A 26782-nucleotide genomic window follows, 5' to 3' on the forward strand; every position below is an offset into this window, starting at 1 on the left:
GTTGTTAGAATTTAAATTTTATATCATTGCAGTGGTTCTAGCCCATTTTTAAGACATTTTAGGTGGCCTTCACTATGATAAATTGAAGTTAAAAGTAAGTCAATATGATGTTGATTTATCAAAATTTTATCTCAAATATAAATTATAAAGAATATATTTTGCACATATTAAAAGTCCAATTAAGTTTTAAACTCAATCCGTACGTTTGCTTTTCAGTAAATCGCCCAACAGTTCCACTTTGATATACATTTTTAAAATTTAGGATTTGATAAAAAAAATTAGTTCAAATGCTAAATAGATAAGTTTGAATGAATTCATACACTAATTGTGGAATTAATCCTTTTTCCAAAATAGAAATGGTTCACAACTCATGACTAGTATTTATCACAATCACATCTTCTTTTAATTTGGATGATTTATGTGACAATATCCATCTATAGATTCAGGAGGGGGTTTTGTAGGGTAGGGATTTATGGAAATGAGGATGGTCCATAAATTTAATGTCACAGTCTTTATAATTCATGTCATTCTCTATAGTCTAAGTTTAAGGTTAAACACACTAGTGCCTTTTCAGATAATTACATGACTAAATCTTTATTATGTTACTTGTTTACTAAAAACATGTCAATTTATGATTTTTTTTATGTAAATAATTAGAAATGTTTTTTCATCTCTCACTGAAATTGGAAATTTTCAATGATTATTGTTAATTGCCACTCAAAATTCACTATAAATATTGCTATCAGAAGGTAGAAGAAAAATGCTTTTTTTCTTACTCTTATTACCTACTAATAATTGAAGTACCTAACTAATTGTCTACCTAATTCAATATTTCCATATGGTAGCTGGTGAGGAATCAAAGGGCCATTATGCTAATTAGTTGATAATCATTGCTCTTGCTTCCAAATAGTAATTCTAAGATTCTAAGTTAATTTGCTGGAATTTTTCAATAAAATACTAAATTAGCATAAACATAATCTTTTGGGTTATTGGCTAAACAGAAAGTACAATAAAAGGATCAAATGATAAAAATGACTCTAAAGAGATAAAATAAAAAGCAAATTATTATAAAATCTCCATATATATCATAATTCACACTTTGATCCCTCTTTTTTAAAAATCAAATGATTTGATCCTTTATTTTTATTTATGTCAATGACTTAATCTTTCTGTCTATTTATAGTAGTAGTCAACTGAGTCAACTGTTAGTCATGTATTTTAATTGATTTTTAGTGTAAATATACTGACACTAGATATATTTATGATACATTTTTTCTAAAAAACGTTAAATCAATTTGTTGTGTAAAAAATCGGTAGCATCATTAAAAAAAATAGAGTATAAGATAGTAACATAAGATTCAAAATAATGATAGATTTATATTTATTAGGTCATGGTTGAATCTAAACACTCTCATAAACATGTGGATGGATTGTCACATTCTCACCAATTTATAATTAATTACTCCCGCCAATATTTCTAATATATAAAAAGTGAGAATACGATCTTACTGAAATATACAGTCACAAATACGATCGAGTAAAAGATGACGACGATGAAATTTCTTGAACACCACCAGAAAAAAGACGACACCATTTGAAGAAAGACAACGATGATGAATTTTTTTTAACACAACACTACTGGAAAAAAGACGACGACAATGACGTTTTTCAATACAATCGATGCCGATTTTTTGTACTCGTAGATCTAAGAGAAAAAGAGGAAAAGAGAGATTTGTGATTTGAAAAAAATGAGGAAGTGGTAACTGTGTTTTTGAAAACGAAGCCCTAATTAAAAAAATAAAATTATTTTCTGAAACACAGTATTAAGTAAAATTAGGAAAGTTCGTCAAACATTTTATAATTACTTTTCAAAATTAGAATAATTTTGAAAATTTATCATTTATCAGTCTTATTATTATGAAGGACGATTAGAGGCGAAACCACAGGAGTGTTAAATTGACCACCTTTCTAAAAATAATTGTCAATATTTAACTTTTTTTACATATAATGTTGTTCATCTGTACTGATATAAAAAAGGCCTAATATCTTAAAAAAAACTCCGACCTTATAGTCCTTTTTCTATCCTACCTTGACGTTGAAAACTTGTCCATTTTACTCTATTTCGCATTTTATCGTTTCAATTGTATCTTGAAATATTAAATTGACGTCTTTTTCATTTGGAAAAAAATTCAAAAACATTCCCATATATAGCATGTTTTAATTGTACATGTTTAAAATTTATTTAGATTTAGTTAAATTAATTAAAAATTTAAATTAGTTTTAATTGATTATGATTTTTAGTTAGTTTTTAAAAATAAGGGACTTATTTTTATTTTTTAAAATAAAAATGAATTTAGTTTTATTTTTAAATATGGTTAATTGAATGATTTCATCATTTAAGTAAAAAAATTGATAAAAATTAAAAAAATGAGGTACAATTAAAATAATAAAATACAAAATATGATAAAATTGACAAGTTTTTAACGTTAGGGTAGGACCGAAAAGACATTATAAGATTGGAATTTTTAAGGCATTAGGCCTATAAAAAAATTATCTTTTAAAACATTTCTAGCTCTATCTTTGAGGACAACACTACCACATCAAGCTATAGTTGTTGGCGGATGGAGGTAGTCGCTCAATTTGACGCTTGGTTCCACCATTAATTGCCAATAAAATGTAGATAAAATATCTAAAGAACTATACAAACATTCAAAATGCACATGCATATAAGGTCGGTGGACCGATGACATGAATTAATAATAAGTGTCCACATTAAGTGCCCACTCAATAAACATTATGTAGCTTGCAAAGTTGCCATCGGATGAGATTGTAATCATAATCTAACATAGATGAAGCAATAACGTTTGCAGCTAAAATTGAAAAAAGTAAGTATCAAAGTTAGCAAAATAAGACCAAATTACTCACTAATTAGATTAAGGACATCATAATCATAATGTAATGTAGAGATTGATAACGTAGTCGTAACAGGGGCCAAGCAACCTCTTCAAAATATAATATCACTAAATCAAATGATAACCGGTATAACCGAGATAAAATGTGCATAACTTAGAGATCAGGACAGAAACAGTTCGGAGTCATATAGCTCATCGATAGCTCGGAACTCATAGGGCGCATTCTCCTGTTTGTTCATCCGAGACCCAAATGCACAACCTCATAACAAGGAAGCCGGCTGCATTATTATAATTTGGAGAGTATGCATGGGTAACAAACCAGAGAAAACCCACATAAGATCCTCTAACACACAAGAATATTTACCGCAACGAATGTATCTGACACACCACTCGAGGCATAACCGAATCAGCCATAAGGCAATAAAAAATGGGAACAATAAAAAGAGAAAAAAAAATATTTACACAAGTCGGTCTATATAAAACATCTTATGTGCAAACTCTAGGTACTCTTTTTTTACACTCAAGCGATACTTCTTTTTCTTCACTAAACTAACTTTAGCATCAGAACGGACAGTTGGTGAACCCCACCGACGTTTTTTTTAACTTCTGTTACTCCTTGTCCTCAAGTAGATTGGAGGACAGCTCAGACGTGATTTACCAGCATTAAAAATTCATATAAAAAGGTTTTCAATTTTGTTATATATTTATTTATGTAAAAGTGATTTATTTTATTATCATTTTATACTTCTCCCGTTCTATAATTATAAAAATAAAATTTTATTTTGAATTGTTCAAAATATATAATAATTTATATTTTAAATTAAATTTTTTTATTAAATTTTTAGCAAAATATCTTTATTTAGTTTATACATATTCATAATTATGAAGTGACATTGACATTTTTAATAAATATTTTAATTATAACCAATTAAAATTTATCAATTACCATATATACTGGGATGATTTTAAAACATTTATAAAAATAATTTTTGCTGTATTAATACCATTTATTAATTTATATGCAACTTAAAAGTATTAAAAGAATTTAGAATTATGAGAAGGAGGAAGTAATTATAATTATAATTATAATGCCAAATATGCTATGCACGTGTGGTCAGGCATCAGGAGACAAGTGGCCTTTTGACGATATTTAAAGGCATTATCTAACTTGAAGTTACAAAATGAACAAGTCAATCAAAGATTTAAATATTAATTTCCACCTTAATTTGTAGTATTTGATCAATTATTATAAAGTCAATTCTATAATTAAATTGTTAAATATAATTAGATTAATTAAAATAATAATTCATGTGCAAATTATATATATATATGAGATTTAAAATATATAAATAAATTATATTAATAATTTTTTGATTGATTTGACAATAAAATTAGTTCCTATGTATTAATTGATCAAATAAGAGAATACATTAATATTTAAGTGGAGAAGCAATCGAAAAAGTACATCATATTATATGGTAGTAGTTATTTTTAGGGTTATTGGCAAAACAAATTCTAACGTTTCACCTTTTTAGCGATTTAAGTCTAACGTTTAAAACGTTACAAACTAAATTCTAACTTTTTCGATTTTTGCAATTTGTAGCATCATCTCAAATTTCAGCCATTTTATCATCTTTTTAACGCTATAAAGTGCCAAAATATAAAAGGTTGAAATTTTATTTATAAATTTTTTAAACGTTGAAATTTAATACCAATAATATGGCTGCCACATATGCAAAAAATGGCCGAAAAATAATTTGGGCTATAAAATGAAAAAATTGGAAAGGTTAGAATTTGTTTCGTAACATTTTAAATGTTATGCTTAAATCGTAAAAGAAGTGAAACATTAAGATTTATTTTGCAATACCCCTTATTTTTATTCTACATATATAATACTCGAGTTGATAGGATATGAGATATTATCCAACTGTAAATGATTATAATAATAAAAAAAAAATCTAAAATTAATATTTAATTTTATATATGAATTTGGAAAATATATGTATTAAATATGTATTATATTTTTATAAATATTAATCTAATATATATTACTATATTGACTATAATTATTGTTCGTGCCATTAATTACAATTAAAAAGACCGGTAAAATTCACTAGTAGTATATGCATACATGAAGTAAGGGTGTCTATTTGGTTCGTTCGAATCAAATAAAGTTAATTTTTTTAAAAATTGAATCAACCGATTCAACTAAATTTAGTATGTTTTGTTAAAATTTAAATATTTTTACTCTCTTTCTCTCCAGCAAGTCCACTAGAGAGATAAATTTTTTCTTTTTTAATTTTGTACCATTTTTTTACCGAATCATTTTTACTAGATGGGAATAGTGATTTGCAGTGTTAGATCAAAATTTACCACTTCTTTGCTATATGTTTATATGTTTGTGTGTTTTTGAGTAATTATTATGCTGTGGAGTTATCATTTGATTGCAGTATGTTTTTTTTGGTTGTATTGATATTTTTTTTAGATTCTATATAAATCTCATTGTTTTGGACGATTACTAAATTGACTCTAAATGAATCCAATTTATTTGTTGTTTTTTTTTCATTTCAAGTTTATGTCATTGTTTATATATTTGTGCATATTTTATTAATTTTAATATTTTTTACGATGATTTAAATTTGCATATTGCAGTTAAAGGATTATATAAGTTCATCATTATAATTTAATTTTAACTTTTATGAGCTTATAAAATGATATGTGATTGGGGCGTTTGTATATGTAGCATTGACGTCTAGTTCTATATCAAGTCATCAAATTGATTTCGAAATTAATTCATTCAACTGCTATTATTTTGAGCTAATATAAAATTTTATGTTGTTAATTTATTTTGTTTTTAATAATTGAAAAGGGAGAGTGTTTGTGAAAGAATTCAAACCTGCAATCTAACAAATTTCTGGCTAGCGTTCATACCATTTGACAAGATTGGCGAGTCCGAACGAGCGAAAACATTGAGCAAGACAAGCAAGCGAATCTAACTTAATCATATCAACCAATAAGATATAACTCAAATGATATAAACACTTGACAACAATCTGCTTGGTCGAATGCTCGATTTTTTCATAAATGCTTCCCCTCTTTAGTTATAAAAAAGTTAAGGGTTAATGTTAAACAAAATCGCGAACTTTATATATTTTTTCATTTTAATCAGACAGTTTAAATTTTCTCATTTCCAGGTACGAACTATCATTTTTTTCTCAAATTCATGCACGGTGCTGAGATGACACTCATGCATTGATATAAAATGACCTCCACATCAGCGAATTACACCAATCGAGCCGTGACACCTTAGCACTGTGCATAAATTTGAGAAAAAATGGTAGTTCGTGCATGAAAATGAGAAAATTTACACTGCATAATTAAAATGAAAAAACGTATAAAATTGGTGAATATTTTTATAACATTAATTCAAAAATTAATGATACTAAAAAATTCTATGCGAAAACTAAATTAAACTGAAAAACTGTAAGTTTTTTATAGTATGAAATCTGTTGTTTGGGCCCCGTTCCGTTTTTGCACACCTTACAGGAAGAACAAAATGTAGTTATGCGGCAGAATAATAATTAAAAAAAACATAAAAAGGTAAAAGACAGGGCTGTGTTAGAAAATTAGCAAACTCGAAATGCTTCGATAAACAAAACAAACCAGCTCTTACAGATCTTAAACCTGACACTCTTTAACTACACCACCATCTCAGATCCAAATTTTCTTACACTCATTTGTCTCTCTCTGACTCACTCTCTTCTGCTCCAACAGATCTCAATCATTCTGTTTCTTTCTTAGAGATGCGGTTAATTTCCTGTTCCAACTAACTAAAATGATGAACGGTGCTCGGAGAAATCATCATAATCATAGCCTGATCAGAGAATCTCTAATCGGCGGCAGGAATAACGGCGGATTTCCGCCTGCAATCGGATCGCTGTCTCACCATAACCAGCAGAATCACCGGCGTGGGAATAGTTTGAACGGTTTATCTTCATCTAGAGAGACAACAACTGATGAGAATTTGGATCTTTTTTCCAAGAATCGCCGGAGTCTCTCCGTTGCTTCTTCCGATGAATCATCCGATGGTACCCTACATTCTTGTTTTTTCAATTGGAGGACATTTTTGTCATTTTAATTTACTATCATCATCATCATAGATTTGCCTTCCATTACTGAGAGTGATGGTTTTAAACGTCTTAATCAGAATTAAAACGGCGCCGTTTTTGTCTTGGTTGATTGCAATTTTTTGGATTTTTTATGCAGTATCAGTGAGATTAGGGAGACTTTCAATTGGATCAGCTAAGCCATTAAAGAGCGGGATTGATGATCTTTTATCTTCTACAGATGGAGGGAAGCATGATTATGATTGGTAATTTTGTAATTATATATTTTTAGATCTAAATCTGATTTTATTTCGTATTCAAAGGCTTCAAATTTTGCTTTAAGAAAGATCCTACTTTTTTGGAAGTTGGAATCTTTTTGTCTATTTCAACACTACCCTTTTTCTACTCTAGTCAAAGATCTTTCATAGTGAATCTAATGTGTAAATTGCCACACAAGCTTAGAATAGAAATGAAAGCAATGAATTTTTTTTATTGAAGATGAACTGTGAAGTTTGTGATCAAGCTCTAGTGTTGGTATTTTATTTATTTGGATTCGAAAAATGGATCTGCTGTTTTGTGCTGCAGGATGACACTGTTAGAGTCTTGATATTTGCATTCCATTTGCTGGAAATTGAAAATCAATGTTCAGTCCGTAGTGTAGTTTCTATTCTGTTGACGTCGCTGATTTTATGTTTTGGTTTCTGCCCTTAGGCTTCTCACTCCTCCTGGAACTCCGCTTTTTCCGTCGTCTGATGGCGGTGACTCACAGCCTATGCCAGTTGCTCCAAGAAGCAGTTCCTTGTCTAGATCAGCTTCTACTACTAAAGGTTCAAGGGTATGTCTAACCTTTCTATGTCAGTTTTCTCTGTTAAAGAACTCAGAATTTATTCATCCTTTTAAGGTTCAAATTATGGGTGATCAATACCTCTAGTTTGTCTCTGTCTCAGCTTTCAGTTTCACAATCAGAGAGCTACCATTCTGCCAGACCAGCTAGAAGCAGTTCAGTGAGTCGCTCTTCCATCTCAACATCACAATATAATACTTATTCATCAAATAAATCCTCTACAATCCTAAATTCAAGCTCCGCTTCAGTCTCATCATACACCAGACCGTCCTCCCCAATTACCAGATCTCCATCCATTGCAAGGCCTTCCACATCATCTTCCCGCCCGACAGCATCACGTTCCTCAACTCCGTCTAGAGTTCGCCCAGCCCCCACCAGCTCTTTAGTTGACAAGAATCGGCCATCCCCAAGCTCAAGGCCTTCTACTCCAAGCTCTAGAACACAAATACCTGCAAACTCAAGTTCAACTTCTGCTCGATCGAATTCTCGACCATCTACTCCCACACGTCGTAATCCAGTATCTGCTGCATCACCTACCCTAGGTTCATCTACTTCAGCTGGCCGCATTACTTCAAATGGACGCATTTCCGCCCCATCATCACGGCCTAGTTCCCCAAGCCCTCGAATTCGACCTCTACAGCAGCCAGTTGTTCCTCCTGATTTTTCTCTTGACACGCCTCCAAACCTTAGAACAACCTTGCCGGACAGGCCACTTTCTGCTGGAAGGTCACGGCCGAGCCCTTCTGTCACTATGAAGGGGAGCCCAGAAACCACAAGCCCAGCGAATGTGCCAAGGCGGCATTCATCTCCCATTGTCTCTAGGGGAAGGCTTGCAGAGGCCCCTGGAAAGAGTCGTGTGCATTCTAATGGACATGTTGCTGATCTAAATCAGCCTCGAAAGGTTTCACATGTCTCCGATTCAGGGATGCGGAAACCTGCTAAGCCATCAGCAAATACCACAGACAGTAATGGGTTTGGGAGGACAATATCTAAGAAGTCTCTGGATATGGCTATCAGGCATATGGTATGCTACAGTCTCTCTTTAATCCTATGATTCATCTTTTGGTTTTTTCATAGAAACATGCAGTTCTTGGTGTCAGAGATAATCAATTAAGTACATTTATTTACACAGTCCTGATCAATTATTTTGATTTTCTTTTAGACTTTCTACTTTCTAGTCCAAATGCAAAAGATGCATACAGTTGTATAATCAAACTAGTCTACTACCATTAACATTGTTAGAATCATATGTCTGAACAACAATAAGGACATCTATTATTATATATTAAGTGCAATTGATGGCTGCACTTTAATCTTTCGATGTCTTTGCATTCTTGTTCTCGCATTGTTAGAATAATTTCTTTGTATTTCACTGTGGTCCAGCAAACTTCAGACAACAGAATCGTTCTTGCATCTTGTTTGTTTAAATAGTTCTAATAATATGTAAACTTGCTGATGCAGGACATAAGAAATGGCAATGGAAGCGCTCGTGCACTTTCAAATACCTCTCTCTTTCCTCAGAGCATTCGACCTGCTACCAAAACTCAATCTGTTCGCTCTATGCATTCTCCAGAATCCATTAGCAATGGAGAAATGCTTGAGAACGGACACCATATGAGCAGGCCTGTCGAATATGGAAATGAAGTAAATGATGGACGATACTTCGCAAAATTGAGCGAAGTCGACATTTACGAAAGCTCCCGTTATGATGCAATATTACTTAAAGAGGATTTGAAGAACACAAACTGGTTGCATAGTATTGATGATAAATCTGATCAAGGATCAATCTTTGATAATGGATTTGAGCCTTTACCAGAACCATTCGCACCCTTATAACATCCGATTAGTCGGATTATTTTTCTTGATATCTGGTATGTTTTTTTTTATTATCCTCTATAATTCGTTTACTTGTAAGAAATGAGATATGTCCACTCGTTTATCACTAACAACTGATAAACTGAAGAGGCGGTGTGTTTGTTATGCAATGAAATCAATGGTTTGATTTTCCTTTGACCTCAGCTCTTTGCTTGGTCCAAATTTGTAGAGGTTATAATTTATAGTATCTTGTTTTATGAGTAGTTTTTTTTCTGTTAAAATAAATATTGGAGCTTTCTATTTATAATTATTAATGGGAATGAGTACATAATAACATCTATGCTTAAATAATTTTATTTATATTTAAAAATACATATAAATCTTATTATAGATATGAGTTTCTCCTACGACCTTCATCAATTGCGGACGAATACATGTATACAACAAATTAGCTCTGAGTAGCATATCATTGTTATATAAACCTCATTGTTATTCGATGAGTCTTTAAATGAGTTTGATTTTTTTTTTCTATATGATAATCAAACTCTTTTTAACTTTTAAGTTCTAAGTCACTTTAAAAAAAGAGTACAAATAAACTTGAGTTATTTGAATATAAAGTCCAACTTTTAGCATTTTTTACAATTTAAGTATATTATTTAAAATTTACATAAAAACTTTTTATTATTTATATACGAAAGCCAACTTTTTTTTTGGCATTTTACAATTTAAATATTTTTTCTGGTTTCGTTTTAGTTATTCAAAATAGCCAAAATATCTTTTCTCGAAAAATTGCCTAAAGCAGCATTGGACTTTGGGATGAAATGTTTAAAAAGGTTGGAATCGAGTGCCACATTTTAAAATAAATCACATAAAATGTGAAAGATTAAGATTTTTTATACAATAAACCCTTCATTTAGGAAGACATAATAAAAAGGAAAAATTATTACACGCAACCGTTGCGCCATGTGATTCGTGCAACAAATCAATGGTGCGTTAGCCATTTGGAAATATTAGTAACAAAAAAATAAATAATATGACATGATACAATCACTATATAGGATAAACACTCAACAAAAAGATAACAGTATTTTTTTTTAGGATAATACTTATAACTTAATAACTGCATATTGATTGTTAAAAATTTGAATATATTTTTTAGAATTGAACTAACCATGATAAATGGCTAGCAACTCTAAAAGGCAACCTCTCTTAAAAAAATGCTTCTCTCTTTCTCTATCCACAATTCAACTCCATAATTTAAAGGAGGTGATTTTTTGAACGGAAAATTTCCACTTTCTATTTTTTTTATATAAGTTTTGTTGGTTTATCTTCAATAATCACTCTATAGATGGAGTTTTTTTTGTTCAATTTTAAAAGTTTATTGAAAAAAATTTCTTCTATTTTTCATCGTATTTTTCTCTTGTGTTAGATTGCCAAACGAGCATATTTATCATGTATGAATAATCCAAACAACCACGACTATCCCTCGTGTCTGAATAATTTAGGTACATGACATATCCTTTCATTTTTATTTGTGGCCTCTTTTCATGTTCTGCCTATATATGGAATTTTTTTAGAAAATAAGATTGCAAGTCAAGTAGAAGGTTGACAATTACAATTTTTAAAATTTGTAATCATTTTTGGATCAATCAATAAGAGTTTGTTCTCTATTATGCTAGCTTGCTCATAATACATTATTTCACCACAGACCAATCATATTAATATTGCTTGTAACAACATTCATGAGAAAATGACTTCTGAATGATTCAGGGGCGGAACCATGATTATTAATAAAAAGGAAGGGGGGGGGGGGGGGGGGGGGGGAATCTCAAGTAAAAATGAAAATATAAATATATTAAAAAAGTTAAATTGAATAAAATCTACCAATTAATTCGTTTAATATAAAAAATATGAAATAAAATATAATTATAAGATACTTATTTGTTGAAGTTTTTTCAAACCCATTAATGCAAAATGACCTAAATATACAATTTAAGCTAATTTTTAGTCAATTTTATTAAAAAAAACAATTTATGTAAAATTTTAAAAACTAACTCAATTGAGAATGAAATATGATACCTTTAATATATTAAAAAAAAAAATTGGGTTGTTAATTAGCATTCCTGTTATTAGTGTTAGTCAACGAAGTCAAAGAACTGTCAATATTTTAGTCCCTCCATCTATTATTAGTGTTAGTCAACGAAGTTAAAGAACTGATGGGTGAATTAATTATCAAATCTGAGAGACGAAATTGTTGACAAAAACAAAAGTAAGGGGTAAAATCGTTGAGAAAAACAAAAGTGGGGGACCATATAGTTTTGTTGACTTCGTTGATTAACATCCAAAATGGACGGAAGGACTAAATCGTTGAGAAAAGTAAAAATGAGAGGCTATATAATTCAGTTTTCAAACAAGAAGGACTAAACTGTAAATTATGTCAAATGTGAGGGGTGTCATAATAATTTGCTCATATGAAATAAAATATAAATATATTAAAAAAGTTAAATTGAATAAAATCTACCAATTAATTCGTTTAATATAAAAAATATGAAATAAAATATAATTATAAGATACTTATTTGTTGAAGTTTTTTCAAACCCATTAATGCAAAATGACCTAAATATACAATTTAAGCTAATTTTTAGTCAATTTTATTAAAAAAAACAATTTATGTAAAATTTTAAAAACTAACTCAATTGAGAATGAAATATGATACCTTTAATATATTAAAAAAAAAAATTGGGTTGTTAATTAGCATTCCTGTTATTAGTGTTAGTCAACGAAGTCAAAGAACTGTCAATATTTTAGTCCCTCCATCTATTATTAGTGTTAGTCAACGAAGTTAAAGAACTGATGGGTGAATTAATTATCAAATCTGAGAGACGAAATTGTTGACAAAAACAAAAGTAAGGGGTAAAATCGTTGAGAAAAACAAAAGTGGGGGACCATATAGTTTTGTTGACTTCGTTGACTAACATCCAAAATGGACGGAAGGACTAAATCGTTGAGAAAAGTAAAAATGAGAGGCTATATAATTCAGTTTTCAAACAAGAAGGACTAAACTGTGAATTATGTCAAATGTGAGGGGTGTCATAATAATTTGCTCATAACTAAATTTGAGTTGCAATCAACTATAATGCTCCCTCCGTTCCGTTTAAATAATAACATATTCCATTTTGAGATGTTTCATTTTAAAAGTTCCATTTTTATATTTAGAATGTTTTTACATTAAATTTCTTTTTTATCCTTCATTTAGTCATTTAAAATTAACTATATGAAAATTCCACTATTATTAATAGGGTAAAACATGAAAAAATATGAAAAAAATAATAATATTTTTTTTAATCTGTGTGTAAAAGCAAATGCGACTTTTAAAATGGGAAAGGAAATACATAAAAACTCCCAAATTTAGAAAATGAAATTTATGTTTTGATTTCCTTTTATCACTTAATGCGATTTTTGAAAGAAATGATCCAATTCCACTACAATAAACCCACTGGGGGCCGGGGCAAATGAAAATTGAAAATTGCATAAAAAACCTTAGAAACTATTGTTCGATCTATTTTCAGTGTAGTAAACTACACCATCAAAGCGAAACAATTTGCTATTCTTGCCAATCCTGGGTTGAGTCCAAGTTGGAACATCTGATAGGTTGGGATCCTCCCCCTTTAGGCTGGACGAAAATCAATTATGATGGTGCAGTACGTACTCTGGACAACCTTGCAACTTCTAGAGGTCTTCTTCGCAATTGTAGAGGTGACTGGGTCTTCGGCTACAGCAGAAATATTGGCTGCTGATAGGAGTATTTTTACTCCTATCTTTAGCGTCGTTTCTGCATGCTTTATTAACGTTTTATCACGGTTTTATGGTATTTCGTATGCCTTATTACGCGTTTTAGTATTTCAGGTACTTAGAAGCATTGCGGAAGCATTTTGGTGCAAAAGTTGGAAAAGACGACAAAAGCGATGCGGAAGCTCATTTGCAAATCTGAAAAGCTGACTCCGGGGCACTAATTGACCAATTTGGACTAGTTAGAAGCCTCAAATGAACTCGTGATCTTCATGAAAGTTAAAGTAGACGTCCTGAGCTTTCCAACGGTTCAAGAATCGACTTAATCGGACATTTCTACACCGAGTTACGAAGGTTTGAAGATCGAGATTTGGAGCAGAAAATGGCAGCTCGAATCGGGCTTCTCATTTAGCCCAAGGAGCTCTATTCGAGCTTGGGCTTGCTGGAATGGGGAAATCTTAATTCAAGATGCATTAAGGCTTTATTAATTTGCTATTTTGGGCCCAACACATGTGTAAATGAATGTTTGTCTTTTTCCTTCTTTTGTAAGTACTATATTTGGGGCCTTATCTTTATTTTAGGTATAGAAGATTTTGCTAGACTTTATTCTATTTTTTGTACTTTTGAATCTTCTTCTAATTTTAGAAATCCCCAAGTGTTAGTCCTCACCTTTTTCAATAGAATTTCCAGATTTTCATATTTTCCTTCATTGTTGAATACTTAAGCTTTTTCTATTGAAGATTTATTCTCATTTTATTATTGAAGTATCATCTTATTGAATGTTATTGGCTTGGGTTTCTACAAAGGTAATTAGATCTATCTCTCAATGATTTATTATTCTATTTGCTTGATGTTTGTTGTTTTAGCCATGGTTGGCTAAAACCCCTTTTGTTTGGGGGTTGAAATGAAGTTTAGAATTGTTTGATTTGGGTTAGGGTTTGGGCTTATTGTTGTTGTTCTAATTGATTTTCCTAATGCTTGTTTTAGTTTAGCTACCTAAAACATGATCCTAGGTTGGTTAACACTTTGAGAGAAGGTTAATTAATTGGATAGATCAATTAGGATCCTAATTAATGACACCATGAGAGTGGGTTAGAAATTAGGAAAACTTAGAGTGGATTGTTAATCGCCAATTGGCTTGTTAATCGTGTTTAGTGCCACGAGAGTGGATTAGGCTTGGTTAGTTGGCTTATTTGTGATTTTATAACTCCTTGAGGCTCGAGAGAGCGGGAGTTATGCTTTAGGAACGCTCGGTTCACTTATTGAAGCCCTAGACCCTAACCATTGATTGCATGACCTAAGTGTAGTTTCGACCTCCAAACCCCTTTATTAATTGAGTTATCCGTAATTGTTTAAGCGCTTTAGTCTTCTAGAATTGTTGTTTAATTGTTAATTGAAAGTTTTATTTTAGTTAATTGCTATTGTTAAATTGATACTTGAATTCAAATTCCAATTGTCTATTGTGCTAAACGAATTGAATCGCAACTAAGTTCATTCTCATCGATAATCACTCTTGAATTCACTTCTTGTGGGATCGATAACTCGGACTTAGGTCCACTCTATTACAAGTTGGGTTTATTCTCAACAAGTTTTTGGCGCCGTTGCCGGGGAGTGACGAGTGTTTATTGATTGATTGAAATTAGTTATTGTCCGGTCGAGTTAGCTTTATTTTCTGTTTTTTATCACTTTTGTTGTTTTTGCTTCTTTCCGGATTTACGCGTGGTTTGCTTGTTGTTGTTTGTGTAGGAGATCAGCTGCTGCTCGGTCCTTCAAGCTGAGCTCGGGGGGGGGGGGGGGGGGGGGCTCTTGATGGTCTGGAAACAGCATGGAATCGGGAGTTCAAACACGTCATGTTGGAGATGGACAACAAGCTTGCTGTGGATTGCATCAACATCAAGCATAGTCGGGTTAACGCTAATGCCAACATCCTTCGTGTAATCAGGGTTACGCTCACCAAGGGCTGGTCTGTTATTGTCAAATATGTTCATAGAGAGGGCAACAGAAGTGCCGATCGTATGACCAGCTATGGTTTTTCTCACAACAGTGGTCTTATTTACTATGATACTATGTCGGCTGGTGTTTCAAGTTATGTAGCTGAAGATCTTGCCGGTGTTAGCATTCCTCGTATGCGTAGAATGACTTAGTTCTTTCCTGGCTTTGGCCAATTCTCTTTTTTAAAAAAGAAAAAATAAATTAAAATTTTAGTCAATATGAATTTGACATGAATATAAAAAGATTAAGATTAGACTATTGAAGGTGGTTCAACCTCTTTTACATGGCATAAAAGTATCTCCCACTAATCTCACTAAAAAATTAATTTATAATGTCAACTAAGCATTAGATCATTAAGGCAAATCAAATTATACTAATATGTTTGTTGATTAATTATTACTTTAAAATGTTGTTTTATGTGACTCTTTATCTTAATTTATTTTCTAAATTAATTAAAAGGAAGTTGGACTTATTCCTGGTGGAGTTGGCTAGCCCGCAAGCCAATTATTTTAGAGGAAATTACACCATTTACCAAAAAAAATGAAAATAATTACAAAACTACATGTTTACTTTTTTCATTTACAAAAATATTAATAATATTTACAAAAATATAAAAAAGTAAAAAATAATATCAAACATACGGTGTATACTGTGGGTATAATGTCAGTATACTAATAAACTAACATTATATCAACATTATACCAAAATTATACCGACATTATACATACTGAGATTTTATTAATATTAAATGGAAATTTACCAAAATTACATCAAATCGTATACTAAAAATTAAATTAATAATATACCAAAATTATACCAACAGTATACCAAAAGTGTACACATCAGAATATACTGAAATTTTATTATTATATCAACATTACACCACATCGCATACTAAATATTAACCTAACAATATACTAAAATTATAGCAACAATATACAAATTCTCTAGTTCATTACCAACTATAGTGAAAAGTACATATAAAAAAAAATATACATGTTATTAACTAGAAAAAATATATAAAAATTTATAATCGATATACCGAAAATATACTGAAATTATATCAATAATAAACCAAATATTATTTTTAAATTATCTGATTTATAGTTTTAATATTCTAAAATTATACCATAATTATACCGACATTATACAAATCGTACTTTTGTAATTAATTTTCATTTTTTTGGTACTTTTGTAATTAATTTTAAATCAGTCGTATTTTTGTAAATAAAAAAAGTTTACTGGTATTTTTGTAAATATTTTTAAAATTTTAGGTAATTTTGTCATCGCCCCATTATTTTAAGGCTTAAGGCTCCAGAAATTTAATATTTTCCGTTTTTTAAATGTAATTTTGATAAATTTTATTCAATTTAAAAAGTTAATAATAATTTATCTTGTTATTTTGTTTTGGCAAAAAAATATGATTATGAGCTTTGGATTTTTATATAATTCCCCCCTTAACTTTTTTTTCCTTCAAAAATTCCTTTCAAATTTATTTTTTTAAAACTATTAAATTTGAATTATTGTATGTCTGTTGCCCCTTTCAATTCTGGCTCTGGTGTAGATTATTAATGATTATTAGAATGTGCAAAAATGACTATAACAAGAATATTTCCCTTATTCATTCATATAAATATTTATGGGATTTAAGACTAAATTCGAAGAGCTGTATTGAATTTTAAATTGTTTACATAGACAAATGAAGGGTTAATGTCAAAAAAATTACGAACTTTATATGTTTTTTTGTTTTAATCAAGCAGTTTAAGTTTTTTCATTTTCATGCACGAACTAACACTTTTTTTTAAATTCATGCACGATGCTGAGGTGACACTCATTCATTGGTGTAAAATGACCTCCACCTCAGCGAATTACATCAATGGAGCCGTGACATATCAGCACCGTGCATGAATTTGAAAAAAAGTGGTAGTTCGTGCACGAAAATGAGAAAATTTAAACTGCGTGATTAAAATGAAAAAATGTGTAAAATTGGTGAATTTTTATGACATTATTTCATAAATGAAAATGATAAATTTTCATCTTTGTAAATTTGTAATAAAAACTCAAGTTGAAAAACAACTCCAAAATTCCCAACAATCAAACAACATGTGTTGCATAATTATTAAGATTATGGCTTGCATAGAAAGATTCCTTGGATATTTTTCAGCATTTAATTACTTGAATTGAATTATTTGACATTTTTATTGATTATTATTATTTCTTATATCGAAAAATGTAAATAATTTCACGTGAAGCCACAAACTAACATGGGGAGTACATTTCAAAAAAAAAACATGGGGAGTAAGGCTTTATTTTAAGGTGGCCACCACTTTGTCCTTTTGAAATAAATTTAGCAATAGCATCCAAAATTGTATGATTTACTTACAGAAACTATAGAAAAATATTATTGGAGGTATTTTTATGAAATTCTTGTAGTAATGTTGTTCTTAGAAGAAATAAAATTTCTTTTTAATGGGTCCTACAGATATAAATCTAATTTATATTTTCTATTCCCGTTTCAAAAAAATATCTACAAATACATTTTGGATAAATAATTTTTTTATTAATAAAAATATAAAATTTGAACTATGATCAAATATCAAAGTGTTTTCAACGGAGGTTATTTATTTCTTAATTATTTAATACATTACAATTAATAATGTTTCAGATAAGTACTATATTCTATTATAATTCACAACTACTCATGCTTTTGTATGTAAATCTAAATAGCACGGACACAACCAAAAAAAAGGGACATGTGAGATAATAACATGAAAAAATATTATTCTATGATCTTTTATGTTAAAATTAAGTTTCACGTCTGAAATATCAAGTGTCTGATACGTTTTCGAAATAAAAAATATAGATTGAATGATGTGTATGTACTACTTAGATGTATGCTTATTGGTAGATATATGGGGGTGTATAAAATTGACCGAAACCGAACCAAACTCACAAATTTAGTTCGATTCGGTTTCATACGATAGTAAAAATTGAGATGTTTAGTTCAGTTTGATTTTACCCTTAAAAAATTCATTTAAATTTTAACGTGGGTTAAATCGAACCAAAAATCGACCAAATTGACCAATATTATTCGTTTTGAAAAACTGAACTTTTCAAATTTTGCTTCGGTTCAATTTTATAAAAGATGAGAATTTCGGTTTAATTTAAACCGAATGTACAACCCATATACATCTATCACTAAAAATTACTGGTAATTGACATTACATAGACTCTTTGACGTTAGCTTATTGTTAGCGAGAAATATTAAGAGATAGTTACTATTACTTTCATGAATTTAGATATGTAATACTATTTTCTCATAAATTTCAAAAACTTATCTCTCACTTCATGTTTAATTTTTTTTAACTAAAACTCCATCTATCAAAGGGTTTCAATTATATAAATTATAAATATGAGAGGAAAAATAGTAATAATTTTTAAAACTTATGAAAAAAATAGTATTTTATATTTAAATTTATGCGGATAATAGTAATTATCTCAAATATTAATGATGTACAAAGGGAAATTAACATGAGCCTCTACCACTAATGGCTAATGAATTAATTAGATCTATTTATGTGTAATTATTTACTAGTATCTCTTTTAATGATTGTCTGTTTATAAACATATGTTTATTTCAAAATATATATTATTATCGGAAAGTAAAACCAATCGACGAAGGAATTTGTTTCAGTCACCGGACACATCTTGAATAAGGGCAATTATTACTTCTATCCCATTAATTATCCTAACCGTCTCCAAATTTTCATGGCGGTTACCGAAAGCACGGGTGAGCGTCTTTGTGTAAAAACTTTATTTACGGCCAAGAAGGTAAAGGGTTATGGAATTTTGCCTACTATAATATAAATGTCTCTTCTTCAACAGGTTAGTACATTTCTAATTCTTTTTATTCCAGTTAGTTAATTTTTTAGACATTTTATATGAGGTGGGGCGATGGCTGGCTTTAGATGCAACACAGCCCTCTCCTTGCCGCTTTCCGTTTCTATTGCTACCGTAGTTTACTCGAGGTTTCTTTCTTCGGTTTTATTGTTAATTTGTGTCTTAATTCATGATAATATTTTAATTATGTTGAAAACTGATTAGTATATAGTTCATCTGATAATAATGAACAGTCAAATTTGTACCTTTTTGTCTGATGTTGCTCTGTTTCATTTCTACCTTTCAATTTCAAACATTGTTTTCTCCGTAAATTTTCTATTTCAGATCTAACAAATCTTTTTAAAATTTCCAAATTATCGTTTAAAAATCGTTCAAATTCTTTGCATTTATCCGTTTAGTATCGTTAAAAATATAACAGTAAGCACAAGAATTTGAACAATCCAATCGACAGTTTTTTTTCAACAGTGGGTTTCATTCTCAAATAAAATATAGTAACTTCTGATTCTTTATTGGTCTAATCACTCAAAAACCCCTCATCTTTAAACTTTTTTTCAATTCCACCCCGACGTTGAAAATTTGTCAATTTTACCCACTTTTGAATTTTCCGTTTTCAATTGTACCCCAATATTTTAATTTTTGTTAATTTTTTTACTTAAATGATGAAATCATTCAATTAATTAAGTCTAAACATGAAATTAAATTCCTTTTTATTCAAAAAAGTACAAATAAGTTCTTTATTTTTAAAAACTAACTAAAAACCATAATCAAATTAACACTGATTTAAATTCTTAATTAATTCAACTAAATTTAAATAAATTTTAAAAATATACAATCAATATATGCGAGACATGGAGAATGTTTTAAACAAATTTTCAAACGCAAAAGACGTTAATTTAATTTTTCAGGGTACAATTGAAACACAAAAATGCAAAATAGGGTAAAATTGACAAATTTTCAACGTCAGGGTATAATTAAAAAGGGGCTAAAAGGTCAGGGTTTTTTAAGACATTAGGCCTTCTTTATTTGTAACAATTTTAAAATTTTGAAACTTCAATGCCCTTCTCAATTATTTTAGTAGCTCTTTATTTACCTTTTATCATGTGGTGCTTTTCGTTTATTATGAATTTTAATCTCTTCAATGTCCTTTTCATATTGTTAAACTTCATTTTCTTTTTTATTTTTAAATTTAGAAATTGAGCACTTTTTAATTTATCAAAAGAATTTTTACTAACACGTTTATTTTCAAGCGTACCTCTTTTGAATTTGAAAATTTACATTACATTGTGATTTCTTACTCAATCTTATTTACGAAAAGCACATAATTCAAATCTTCATTGTTTTATTTATGAAAATAACGGTCGCCATTTCTTGAACAAATTCAAGATTTGAAACAAAACTGCCATACATTTTGTTTGTTTACACCTAAAATTCTTATCTAATGTGTTGAAAAAGAAGTCTTTTTGAAAACCGGTGATTTTATGTGGCTATCATGTTTGCTATTATCACTATTTTGTGATAAAATTAGAATTCTCATTAAAAAATTATTTAATGTATATATTTTTATTTTGGCGTTTGTTTATCTCTACTTTGGTCTAGAAAACACGGATTCTAGGAAGTACATATATTTAAATATTTTGACGTTTTCCGTTTCGTAGACCGAAAACTATTGAAAACTCATTCGAAATCAAATCTAGTTACAATATAGTTTATTATTTAAATTACCTACTATATATCATACTTAAATATTTTTAGAATTATATGTTATTTTTACTCTATCTACATCTCATCAAATTTGTGAAGTTAAAGTACTTTTTGTGAGGTTATTGTATTTCTTGTGAGGTTATTGTACTCCATATGAGATTTTGTACTCCCTGTGAGGTTAAAATACTCCTTGTGAGGTTTTGTACTACTTGTGAGGTTAAAGTACTCCTTGTGAAGTTTTGTACTCCTTGTGAGGTTAAAGTACATTGACGAAGGCCTTTACCGTCTGGAATGTTAAAGATAAGTTTTGACGCAGTTTTAAATTTTAATTACAGATTTATAGATGTTGGTATGATTTGTATGAATATTTTGAGTTTTATCACTTATTTTAGTTTTTATTTTCTTTCAGGAATAATATCATCCGAAGTTGCGAAGACATTGAACATAAGGCGAGAAAAATATATCATTAATAATAGAAGTCATAATTATTGCTACCGTTCGCTTACTTTGCATATGTTAAGCGAATGTGTAATTGGATGGCTCATGAAGTGGCTAAAAAGTCCTTAAATCCTCCTTTTTAGGAGTTAATATTGTAATCTCTGTTATCTATTTCTCGCAAACATTATGTAATTCTATTTACCAAAATTAATACAATTGCTACTTCGCCAAAAAAAAAAATTGGTAATTTCACTCTTATTTATTATTTCTACTATTAATATGGCTTAATACTTTCAAAATTGATTAAAAATAATAATATTATTATTTAAAGAGATTCCTTTACTAAGAATTAGATTAATTATTAAATCTTTTAGTCTTTTTCACTTAAAAATGAATATAGAGAATATTATGAATGTTGGGAAACATGTGACACACAAAAAACACATCAAATAGATTGGCAATGTTGTTTTATAGTACCATCATTTTCATCCCCACATATTTTTCTGCCCTCTACTTCTCTGACGGAAAAAATATGCCAGTTTTTCAAAGTAATCTTTGAAGTCTCCATATATCAATTTTCTGAAATAATTAGTAAAAATGAGTATCAAATGGAAATTTTGTTTAGGACCTCCCACTACAAATTAACCATCAATACACACGAGCACTCAATCCCATTTTTTTCTCAACTAACCACTCTTTAATTATCATATATTATCTCAGAAAAAAAAAACAATAAATTTTCATTTTGTGTGTGGTAGGTTTGTTAGCTAGGGTTTGGAGAGGTTAGTGGCGAAGCTAAACATCGGTCGGTTTGGTTCGATTTGATTGAAAACCAAGTAAAATTGACCAATTGAAGTTTGGGATTGTTCAAACCGAATCAAACCCAAAATTGGATACAAATGAATTTTTACAAAGTCAGGTATAAAAAAAAAATCAAGGTGGAGTTTTTTAAATAATTAGGCCTATATTTAATTATTTTGGTTCAATTCTTCACAAAAACACGAAAAATATAATCGGTTATAAAAATCGCATTAGTTGTTTATTTTCTAGTTAAAATGCAATTCATAAAGGAAATAATTATCCAGAATTAAAAGATAATTATAGTCAACTAATTATCCTTTATTAATTGTGTTAATTAATTATCTTTGTTTCTCTGTCTTCTTCTTAATCTCATGAACTAACTGAAAATATGCAGTTGAGTTATATTATTCTTCACCATACTTACCACTAACACATTGCATTTCCACTAACAACTTCCAAAACCAAGAAAATTAATTTATGCAATAATTATCGAGATCTGCGTGTAGCACTGCGTTTTCTTGACGGAGAAGATTCAAGAAATTATAGCTTCTTTAATTAGTGGAACGTTAGAAATAAAAACTCTTTATTTCCTCTTTGAATCTTCAACAGCTGCAACCACTACTGCTACCACTTTACTCTTTACTAGTCTTTTTTCTTCTTGGGTGCGTGTTCTTCAAGAAATGCCTCGTCCATTTCTTTAAATGTTACCGTTATTTTTCACACTTTTATTTCTTGTATCTGATTACTTCTACTTCAGTTCACTTCATTCGCTGATGGGTATTTCTTGATTGACTCAAAGGTATCACCTTTTAATTTTCTCTCTATGTTTGATGAATTTATATTTTTGTTCTTGCTGTTCTTTTCTTACTGGGTTATTGAGAAATGGTTTGGTTGATTAATTGAGTTTAATAGAAAAATTTGTGTTCTGGGTTTGCATTGTGATTTTTAATGTTGGGTGTTATTGGGGTTTAATCGGACTGACAAAAATCTGCAATTCAGATATCAATGGATGTAAAGATAGTTTAAAATTAACTATGTTCAACCTAATGCTGTTTTTCTTACTGTGTTTTTGTTCTAATCTTACTGTTCATTTTTCCTGATATATTGGTTAATTTTCTTTCTTTTTTGTAATTCTTTTTTCTTCTGGTTTAGTGCTTTTTAGCTTTTAATTTCACCCTCATTTTGGTTTTTCACCTACCACCTTTACGCAATCAAAAATTGAAAAAATAGGACAATTATTGCTTCCTTTAATGCAATTGCCACCAAAAAGAAAATGCTTTTCCTGTTCCTTTATTTTGTTTCTATTAATGGATTCCTGTGGATAGATAGGATTGTGTAAATTCAATATATTTACTTGCAATGTCAACTTTATATGAGCAAAGATGATTTAGAAGTTCTACTGGACCAGTAATGATGTTGAAACTACACATTTATGATACATAGACCTGAATATCGCATTTCTGTTACGAGTCTCTCTTTAATTTTTGTGGTGAATCAGGTTTGCTGTGTTTTATAGGTTTTGAATAATATAGTTTACCTGAAAAGTTGAAGTAAGTACTAGGCATGAAGTGAGATGAAGATTTATGTCTGTGGTTTTAGATTGTGAGGTAGTTAGTATTTCCGGAAACACATCTAAAACTCTGAAACATTATATAAAAAAATATTGTTTTCCCTTATTTGATTTCTTGTTTCTGTTTCCGTTCAACATAGTGTCGGTTCAATTACTGGTGTGTTCATTTGTGTGTGTTTCTGAACTTCGTCATGGTACTTCTGTAATAACTTAATCTAGCTGTAAATTAAAACTAGTGGTTCATAACCATTTTCTTTTTGTATTGGCCAGGGAAGAAGACGAGCTGCCGAATTTGATACAAGTCACCTTCAAGCCATTTCACCTTCATACTCTATGAAGATACTATTATTTCTTCCGGCGTTAGCATTCCTTTTACTTCTGTTTTACCCTCCCCAAACTAATGCTGACCTAAAATCTGACAAACAAGCTCTCCTTAACTTTTCCGCTATGGTTCCACATAGCCGAAAACTTAACTGGAAATCTTTTACTTCAGTGTGCACTTCTTGGATCGGAATCACATGCAATGGCTCCCATGTTCTTGCAGTTCGCCTCCCGGGTATTGGACTATATGGTCATGTTCCAGCCAACACACTCGGCAAGTTGGACGGTCTCATGACCCTCAGTCTTCGATCCAACTTCCTTACCGGAGATTTGCCATCAGACATACTATCCCTTCCTTCCCTTCAATATGTATACCTTCAGCATAACAACTTTTCAGGCACTATTCCTTCATCTCTTTCCCCTATGCTTAACTCAGTCGACCTCTCCTTCAATTTCTTCACAGGCGATATCCCTCCTACACTCCGCAAATTAACAAACCTTACAAGTTTGAACCTCCAAAAGAACTCCCTCTCGGGCTTCATTCCTGAACTCAATACCTCAGTGCTCAAACAGTTAAATCTGAGCTTCAATCACTTGAATGGTTCAATTCCATCTGCCTTTCAAAAGTTTCCTAGTTCCTCCTTCGCGGGGAATAATATGTTATGTGGACCACCACTGAATCATTGTTCAGTGATCACACCCTCCCCTTCTCCAGCCCCTCCTTTCTTATCGCCCTCTCCGGTCAGCCCTCAACAACCAAGAGTTGGTTCTAAGAAGAAACTAAGTACAGGAGCTATTATTGCCATTGCAATTGGAGGCTCTGTTCTGCCTCTAGGTTTGTTTCTGGTGACGGTGATATGTTGTTTGAAGAAAAAAGTCGGTGAAGAAAATAGTGTGCTAAAAGGAAAAGTTGGAAGGGGCGAGAAGCCTAAGGAAGACTTTGGAAGCGGGATTCAAGATTCCGAGAAGAACAAGCTAGTATTTTTTGAAGGTAGTTCTTACAACTTTGATCTCGAGGATTTGTTGAGAGCTTCAGCTGAAGTACTTGGGAAAGGAAGTTATGGAACAACTTATAAGGCGATATTGGAGGAGGGAACAATGGTAGTTGTGAAGAGGTTAAAAGATGTGGTGACAGGGAAAAGAGAATTTGACCAGCAAATGGAGCTTGTAGGAACACTCGGCCAGCACCCGAATGTCATTCCTCTCCGTGCTTATTACTACTCCAAAGATGAGAAACTCCTGGTTTATGACTATTCATCAGCTGGAAGCTTTTTCACATTGTTACATGGTATGTTCATTTTTTCCTATCATTTGTTCTTTCTTTCTAAATTTAATAACTTATAGAGAATGTATCTGTTAGTCTTTGGTCTAAAACTTGAAAATTTTAGGGAGACAATTTGACAATGTTTGTGTATTGGCATTTGAACTCAGTTTTATTTCTTGCTCGAAATGACTGCAGGAAACAGTAGTTTAGGTCGGAATCCTTTAGACTGGGAATCCAGAGTAAAGATTTGCCTTGAAACTGCAAGAGGCATAGCCCATATCCATTCTGCTAGTGGAGGAAAACTCATTCATGGCAACGTCAAGTCGTCCAATGTACTCATCGCGCAAGAACTCGGTGGCTGCATTTCAGATTTCGGATTAATTCCTACAATAATGAGTTACCCTGCTGTCCCGTCTAGAAATGCAGGCTACCGAGCTCCTGAGGTGGTTGAAACTCGGAAACCTATCCAAAAATCCGATGTGTACAGTTTCGGGGTTCTCCTCCTTGAAATGCTGACAGGCAAAGCTCCGGTTCAAATGACAGGACAAGATGATGTGGTTGATCTTCCGAGGTGGGTGCAGTCTGTTGTTAGAGAAGAATGGACTGCCGAGGTGTTTGATATAGAGCTCATGAGATATCAAAATATTGAGGAAGAAATGGTGGAGATGCTACAAGTAGCAATGGCCTGTGTTGCAAGAGTGCCGGAAATGAGACCTACGATGGACGAAGTGGTTACGATGATTGAAGAAATCCGGTCGTCGGACTCTGTTAACCAATTATCATCAGAGGAGAACAAAGAATTAGATACTTCAACCCCATCACCCATTTGTTTATGATCATTATAGCAGAATTTTCCCATGTAAAAAGAAGAAAAAGGTCCATCAGTGGTGCAATCATCTTAGTTTTACAGAGTTTAGTTTAGCACATTGGCTTTTACATTTCATTTTATTTAACTTGCATTTCTTCAGAGTGGATAGTGTAAAGATTTCCAAAAACATTATCAATGCTTATGCTTTCAGATTCTCCGACTCCAGCGTATGCTACTAGAGGTATGCTAAAATCAAGCCAAACTTAATAATCAAATTAAACCGACAAATTTAGTTTAGATCGATTTTATAAAAAAAAAATCCGTTAAATCAGTTTTTGAACAAAGTTTAACAAAACAAACCAAAGAACTGAGCCAAACAAAAAAATCCAAGCTAACTAATTTAATTCGGTTAAAAAGTTTCAATTCTTATAAATTCAGATCAATTTGATTTTGAAAAAAATATGAAATCAGTTTGGATCAACCCGAATACTCACCCATACTGGAACAATGATTTCATATTC

The 26782-nt window shown here is 30.8% G+C and overlaps 2 protein-coding genes across 5 annotated transcripts; both read left to right on the forward strand.

Annotated features, from left to right (window-relative positions):
- The first annotated feature begins 6479 nt into the window (after positions 1-6479).
- LOC126664782 (uncharacterized) lies at positions 6480-9875 on the forward strand. Its single transcript, XM_050357332.2, has 5 exons — positions 6480-7000; positions 7179-7284; positions 7730-7853; positions 7966-8886; positions 9324-9875. The coding sequence occupies exons 1-5, from the start codon at positions 6748-6750 to the stop codon at positions 9696-9698; spliced, it is 1779 nt and encodes a 592-aa protein (XP_050213289.1). The 5' UTR covers positions 6480-6747; the 3' UTR covers positions 9699-9875.
- A 12803-nt stretch (positions 9876-22678) lies between these two features.
- Positions 22679-26481, forward strand: LOC126664976 (probable inactive receptor kinase At5g58300). 4 transcript variants are annotated; one of them, XM_050357617.2, is made up of 3 exons: positions 22679-23097; positions 24139-25477; positions 25649-26481. In XM_050357617.2, the coding sequence occupies exons 2-3, from the start codon at positions 24202-24204 to the stop codon at positions 26287-26289; spliced, it is 1917 nt and encodes a 638-aa protein (XP_050213574.1). In that variant the 5' UTR covers positions 22679-23097; positions 24139-24201; the 3' UTR covers positions 26290-26481. The 4 variants fall into 4 exon arrangements, with proteins under 4 accessions (XP_050213574.1, XP_050213571.1, XP_050213572.1 ...); XM_050357614.2 differs by lacking the exon at positions 22679-23097 and adding an exon at positions 23706-23796; XM_050357615.2 differs by lacking the exon at positions 22679-23097 and adding an exon at positions 23806-23905.
- The last annotated feature ends 301 nt before the right edge of the window (positions 26482-26782 follow it).

The sequence above is a fragment of the Mercurialis annua genome, linkage group LG1-X (assembly GCF_937616625.2).
Source record: "Mercurialis annua linkage group LG1-X, ddMerAnnu1.2, whole genome shotgun sequence".
In the NCBI taxonomy this organism is placed as follows: Eukaryota; Viridiplantae; Streptophyta; class Magnoliopsida; order Malpighiales; family Euphorbiaceae; genus Mercurialis; species Mercurialis annua.

Excerpts from the sequence above, each read along its gene's own strand:
- LOC126664782 (XM_050357332.2), top strand. The coding sequence starts at position 6,748 with ATGATGAACGGTGCTCGGAGAAATCATCATAATCATAGCCTGATCAGA. Across the intron at positions 7,854-7,965 it reads CTACTACTAAAGGTTCAAGG|CTTTCAGTTTCACAATCAGA; the intron begins GTATGTCTAACC and ends TCTCTGTCTCAG. Across the intron at positions 8,887-9,323 it reads ATATGGCTATCAGGCATATG|GACATAAGAAATGGCAATGG; the intron begins GTATGCTACAGT and ends TTGCTGATGCAG.
- LOC126664976 (XM_050357614.2), top strand. The coding sequence starts at position 23,731 with ATGATACATAGACCTGAATATCGCATTTCTGTTACGAGTCTCTCTTTA. Across the intron at positions 23,797-24,138 it reads TAATTTTTGTGGTGAATCAG|GGAAGAAGACGAGCTGCCGA; the intron begins GTTTGCTGTGTT and ends TGTATTGGCCAG. Across the intron at positions 25,478-25,648 it reads CTTTTTCACATTGTTACATG|GAAACAGTAGTTTAGGTCGG; the intron begins GTATGTTCATTT and ends AAATGACTGCAG.